This window comes from Asparagus officinalis, chromosome 7 (genome assembly GCF_001876935.1).
Source record: "Asparagus officinalis chromosome 7, Aspof.V1, whole genome shotgun sequence".
NCBI lineage: Eukaryota > Viridiplantae > Streptophyta > Magnoliopsida > Asparagales > Asparagaceae > Asparagus > Asparagus officinalis.
In genome coordinates, this window is record NC_033800.1 from 26,027,152 (window position 1) to 26,033,899 (window position 6,748).

The 6,748-nt window shown below is 37.8% G+C and overlaps 1 protein-coding gene across 8 annotated transcripts in view; it reads right to left on the reverse strand.

Moving 5' to 3' along the window:
- LOC109848519 (uncharacterized protein C1683.06c-like) overlaps positions 1,869–6,748 on the reverse strand; it is a 20,437-nt gene continuing 15,557 nt past the window's right edge. For 6 of the 8 annotated variants that reach the window (XM_020418043.1, XM_020418042.1, XM_020418044.1 and 3 more), the window contains 4 exons: positions 5,988–6,223; positions 3,889–4,093; positions 3,159–3,464; positions 1,869–2,385 (listed from right to left, as the gene is read on the reverse strand). In XM_020418043.1, the coding sequence (XP_020273632.1) occupies positions 2,095–2,385; positions 3,159–3,464; positions 3,889–4,093; positions 5,988–6,223 (1,038 nt within the window). In that variant the 3' untranslated portion in view covers positions 1,869–2,094. Of the gene's footprint in view, positions 2,386–3,158; positions 3,465–3,888; positions 4,094–5,987; positions 6,224–6,748 lie in introns of those variants that run through there. The other 2 variants (XM_020418049.1, XM_020418050.1) reach the window with 2 other exon arrangements.

The window sequence follows — 6,748 nt, forward strand, 5'->3', positions numbered from 1 at the left end:
TTTTGAGATAAACTAGTTCTGTTTAGATACAGAGAAGAGATGGGTCAATACTGAACTAGTTTTGTGGGCATTTTTGGTATAGGAAAAACTAAGACAATATACAACATTTGTTAGCACCCAAAAAAATATACAACATTTATTAGCATATATCATGTGGTCACCATAACGATAGTAACTTTTGCTAGTTTTAACCACACTACTTCCTCTTGAAATACTTCTAGTATATGTCAAATTCTGACCGCCCCATGATTTTATGATATAATTTAAAAACTAAGAGAAAAACAACGTTATCATTACCATCAGATATTGTTTGTGTCAATGAAATAGAGCATAAGTGATGAGTAGTTAAAAGCCATAGTAAAGGGGGGTATATCTATAATTAATACTTTATTTCATGAGCAATGGGTTGAAGAGTATGTTGAGCTTTCCATGAAACTTGGAAGAAACCTTCTCCTTTAATTTCTCTCGCTCAACTCTGGTAGACACATCACAAACTGATCCTTTAATATACTGAACTTCGATTTCTCCCACTCTTGCAAGCATTTGTTAAGTTCTGCTTCCTTTCTAGAAAATGTGTATACCATATAGCTCCAAACCCAGCTAAATCTTCAACAATTGCATACCTGCAACGGATTGAAAATGTATAGTTCACACCTATTAAATACCCATCATTATAAAGTTATTAAAAGATCATTTTCTCATAAAAAAGTTATTAAAAGTTCATACTTGCTCGTAAAAATAGGACAAATTTTCATAACCGACCCATTTCATGATTTAATTGCAAAAAACGACCCGTTTCTATTTTATTTATAAAAACCGACCCAGTTGGTTGAAACTGGGTCGGTTTTTAAAAAAAATTTCCCCAAACTTCACGGGAGTTCAACTCCCGTGAAGTTTCGTAAATTTTTTTTTTAAAAACCGACCTGGTTTCAGCGACAGTGCTGAAACCAGGTCGGTTTCTCTAAATAAAACAGAAACGGGTCGTTTTTCGCAATTAAATCATGAAAAAGGTTGGTTTTGAAAATTTGTCCCGTAAAAATACAATAAAAGGTATCTGTAATTTTCAAATGAGTGAAAATTAAATCTCTTGGGTTCTTATAATTATGTAAAATAATAATTTTAATAATTTAGTAATTGGTATCACGCAATCAAGCTCACATGTAAGGAGATGAGAAATTATTCATCAAATATTAATACCAAGTTTTTCACATGCTTCTAATTGGTAGATTTCTTACTTTCGAGCGACGTACGTAAAAATTTATATACACCATCATTTATAAGCTTCTTCATCTTCTGGCGGCATATTTTTATCTATAATAGCTAAGGCCCTTATTAGAAATATGAGCAACTGTCTTAACGATGACTCATTTATACTTTCCAGACATTTAATGAGGTAAACTAAACTCGAAACTCAAATTATTATTAACATAAACATGACAGAACTCAACATAAACATGACAAAACTCAAGTTAACCAATTGAATTAGTACTTGACTCAAAGTAAGGTTGCTAGCTCAAGTTCTACTAATTAACACTCGGCGCTGTGAATTACAAACAATTGAAGAAAAAAAAAGATAGAGGGAAAATTTAAAAAAAATGAATAAATATAAGATACCCAATTCCTTTGATTCCTTTACATCGGCGGTGACTTCAGGTAAGTTTGGAAAATTCGCTATGCCAGCGAAGGAATCATATGGCAACGAGGTAAATTACCAGCAGTGGCCTGTGGGTGTAAAAGTCAACAACTTCCCTTAAAAGAAAAAAAATCTTAATAATTCAAAAAATGTCATTTCCTCAATAGCATAAAGCCGAAATGAAGCCGAAACACAAATCATTGTCAACTTAAAAAAAAAAAGAATAAGAAAACACTTAAAACGGTAATATAACAGACCATTGAGAAGAAACAACTGAAGAGAGCCTACGACTCTGTACTATCAACCTGAATACAATTAAAGAAAGACATTTAGCTTAAATACTATACAAAAAGGTTCACTTGCCAGACTCTCACCTTTTATTTTCCTTATAATCTACAATTCCACAGAAATGGTCCGCGCAGAAAAAAAAAAAATCAAAACCTCCAACAATGATATCATATCTAGTGACATTTATCTGGTGTACTCCATTTCTTCTTCTGTTCATCAAAACTTCCAACCACAGCCGATTGCGTCTTGTTTCCTAAAAATTTGGCAAAAATACTGTAGTATGCTTCGGTATCCAAGCTATCCAATACAATTACTGGCTTCCCGTTCCTTTCGTCAACTGTGGTTTGTCCATCTATTGACACGTTACCAATCGACACGGCAATTTTTTTGGCTTTGATAACAGGACTTAAATGAGATTGATCAGACATGAACACTGCTCCGAGGATTTCTCCCAGAAATACGTCCTACAAGTAAGTAAGAAAGGTCGTTTGTCATTTACTGGGTAAATTTCAGAAAACCCCTCTGAGCTATGAGGCGTTTTGCACCAAATCCCCCTAAAGGGCCTAAACTACAAAGCACAGAAAATTCCCCTAAACTTGTCTCGCTTAAGGGCATCTCCAACCCAGCACCAAAATGGTGCAAACAGTGCTTTTTGTTGCACTGTTCATTCTCCAACCCAGCCTCATTTTCTGCGCCATTTTGGTGCAGTTGAACAATGCTGCACCAAATATGGTGTTGCACTGTTCATCCATCCCATTACTGTTCATTTAAAAAAAAATAAATATTTATTTTTACCTCTTAATTAATATAAAAATAGATAAAAGGAAATAAACTGAGAATATTCTTTTTTGGTGCAAAAAATGGTGCAATGGGTTGGAGATGTATTACTGTTTGATGTCACTTTTGCACCATTTTGATGCAAAATTTGCACCATTTTGGTGCAATGGGTTGGTGATGGTCTTAGGAATCATGACTGGGCACAGTTGCTTTAAGTTGCACGTGCCCCAGATGTGGCAACTTTTGAAGTAAAAGGTTAAGTTTTTAGTTTGAACTTGGCATTTTGCCCGTGAATGCCGTTTATATGAATTTTATCTTTCAGTTTGCATAATTTTGAAAGCTCGGGGAGTTTTGTCCAAAACACCCTAAAGTCAGGGGACAGTTTGAGATTTACCCTTATTAAATTGATGCAAAATACAAGAAAAGCAAGATTAGGGAAAAATTAAAAATTAAAAATTACCATATGGTGGTATTGCCGGTGTTTTTTCTGTAGTCTCTGCAACAATGACAACAATTGATGGACAAAAATTGATTCAGGAGTGCCGCAAGAAAGCTGAAGGTTCTGAAGAATTGCTTGGAAGGAAGTCACTTTGCGCTGAACTTTGAGAGAGATGAGAGTGATGTCAAGGTTGGATTCTACGACGGTTTTTGCAGCTAGGGGATCAAGAAACATGTTGAACTCAGCAAATTTATTTGAGGGAACTGTGAAGACATTCCCTTCCAATTTTTCATCATCGATAATATTTCCACCAACTATGTACACTTTCTAGGCATGAGAAAACAAAGATACAAGTTATAAGGTCATCGCATTATAGTCCAGCTGTGATAAGAGCATCAGAAACATAAATGAGGGTCACAGATTGAAGTAAAAACTAATCGCAACATTGCAACTTCCATATGAACCATGTGATATAAGTCTCCAACAAAGGAGAAATCAGGTGCCTCTAGAACAGTAAAACCGAGATCACCGTTATTTGCGGAAGCACAAAGAAACAACCACATTGATGCTTATTTATACAAGGAGACCCATTAAAATTGTAATTTAAACTGAATCTGTACTTCAAATGTACTGCTATACAACTTCTTGTTGATTTATATTAAAGTAAGCTAATATTCGTTGTTGTTAGGACTGGTATGCTGTTTGTTGCTATGATGCTAATGACATAAATAAAGTGACTAAAATATCTCACCTGAATAAATGAAGTTGCATTTTTATCTGAAAGAAGAATGTTGGCTAAATTGGTCAGAGGTCCATTTGTCAGAATTGTGATTTTCTCACTTGCATTCGCATCCCGGGAAATGGACTTCCAGACTTCCAAAGCCAGCTGCTGCCTAAGTTCAGGGTGATCAGTGTTTCTTGGAGCTCCATACTCCACGGAATTTTGAGCTGTATAACTGGCTCAATAAGCATGAAGTTAGAATTCATTACTGATGAATTTTGTAAACTAGAAAATATGTAAAATTTATTCAGTCAGGAAATAAAAAAAGGTTATAACTGCAGCTGAAGACCTTGATCACTGCTGCCCTAAAAGAATACACATGAACAGAGCACAAACAGTTCCAAAATATATTATCCCATCATTCAGAAAGTTGAAACCAACTTAAGAAATTAGGGGTGTGTTTGGTAATCAATGTGTTTTTTTTGTTTTGTTTTTTTTTTTGTAAAAAACACCATGTCATTGTGTTTTTTTTTCAAATGTGTTTTAAAAACACCATTTTGGTCAAACTAGTTTGATCGTTAATATATCGCTAGTGCGGGCGAACGGGCGGTCGGGTGACCGGACGGGTGCGGCAGGCCGCGGGCGGCGGCGGGCACCAGCCGACGGTGGCGACACGCGGGGTGGCGGCCGAGGCGGGCCGCGGCGGACCGAGGGTGGCCGACGGCAGGCGGCCCAACGGGCCGGCCGATGGTGGCGGCGGCGGGTGGACGAGTGGCCGGCGATCTGCCGACGGGCTGGTGGCCGAGCGGGGCGCGGCCGGCTAGTGGCTACGACGCGAGTGGAGGGTGGCCGACGACGGCTATCAGGCGGGCGACAGTTGCCGGGGAGCAGCGGACGGGTGGCGACGACGGGGCAGCAATGTGCCGACGCCGTTCGCGGGCAGGACGGCGGGACCAGCCATGAAGATGGCGGGCGATGACGGTGGGTTGGCGGCCGGTCCTGAGGCGGCGGGCGACAGCGGGGGTGGCAACGGGCCGGCATTGCAACGAGCGAGCTGGCCGACGCGGCTTAGATGAAAAAACGAAATCTCAAAATAATTTTTTGATGTTTTGAGAAAAGTGTTTAATTTTTAGATTTTGTAAAAAGAAAAGTCAAAAAAACGTCCAGGTTGTCAAACGCGTTTCTTTGTTTTTGTTAAAAAAAGAGAAACGACAAAAACGTCATGGTTGCCAAACGCTCCCTAAAGAAACGAGAAATTTTATTCATTGAAATAAGGAGGTTATGGGACATTAAACCGTAACAGAAGCGATCAATCAACCTATTGTATTTCGTGTGAAGAAACCTGCTGGATATTTTTCATCATAATTTGGTATTAATATGCTAGACAAGTGAATATACTAGCAGCACAAATGGTTCAACGAAGTACAATGGTACAAACAATACAAGGAACAACGCAAAGAACAAACAATCTTGACCATTAGTTTTTGTATCTAGCATATAATATCTCTGTCTATGGTACACAAAAACATGCAAGATAATACATGTTGATCTGAAAAGGGTGTGGTTGTGTGAATTAATGAATAAACATAATAGAAACAAGAAAAGGACATGCGATACATGTACAAATATTGGAGTCACCAGTGGCGGATCCATGTTGGTTCAAGGTGGTTCACTTGAACCACCTCAGATTTTGAAATATACCTTATATACTATATATCTCTAATAAAGAAACAAAGAGATTGTTGTCCCAACGGTTGAGTATTTGGTAGATGATACATGCTGTTACTGCTTGAGGTCTTCGGTTCGATCCCTTGCAGACAGAGATTTCTTTTAAATACCAATTTCCCCTATTTTTATCCTTCATTTTTTTGCTTCCCCTTTATTTTCTTCTTCTTCTTCTTCTTTCTTTTTATCCTTGAAGTTTTAATTTTCAACTTCTTCAGTTTCTCTAATCATCATTTTTCTTATGAAGATAAGCCTAACCATTCTCTTTTATATATCATGTTTTCCTCTTCTTTTTCTTTATTTTTGTCCTCAAAAAATAATGTTTGAAAAAAAAATTAGCATATATTTTGAACCACCACTAAATAGGTTGTAGATCCGCCACTGGGAGTCACAAATGGCAATACCTTCTAGGGCTTCGTGGCAAATTACGTGCAAACCCAAAAAGCGTATCAGAGTCAATATGTCCACCACTGCCATGAGGTATAGCATTGACAAACTTGCAACCAAGACTTGGACTCTCCAGAGCAGTTAGACTTCCTAGTCCAACAGGAATATCATCACGGCCCATCATATGTAGTACATCGTAGATGATATCTATAGTTGCAGGATTTGCCCAGCCATTGCCACTGATTAGTATCCCCTGTAGTATGGATAGAGAAAGCCGTAATTAATAAAATGGCAAATTTAAAAAGATATGACCTGTGGGCTTTTTTTGCACAAAACTCCCTTTAAAATTTTCTTGTTAGAGAAAACTACCATGACTTTCAAAAGTGCAGAAAAATACCATGAACTACTGAAATTGTTGCTAACGACGTTAACATTTTGAGACACCCTTTGTCCTTAAGCATGGACTTTGCAAATTTTTTCCCTCAATCAGTTTTTTTCTATATCGCGTACAGTTTTTGTTCATGCTATTCCAGAATGTGTCCACTTACAAAATTTAAATGATGTGCACCCCTTTTTTTCCAGAAAATTTCTGTACCGTCTCTTGCAATCTTTTAGCAATATTGACCTCCCTTTCCTCTACCAATCACAAGATGTTCAGTTTATGAAAAGTTCCTATCTATGTTACACGGGTACGGGTACAAATGCAGGTACCAGTACAGAGGTAGGTACGGGTACGGGACTCAACAAATTTGTAAAGGGCAGAATACGGGGACACGAC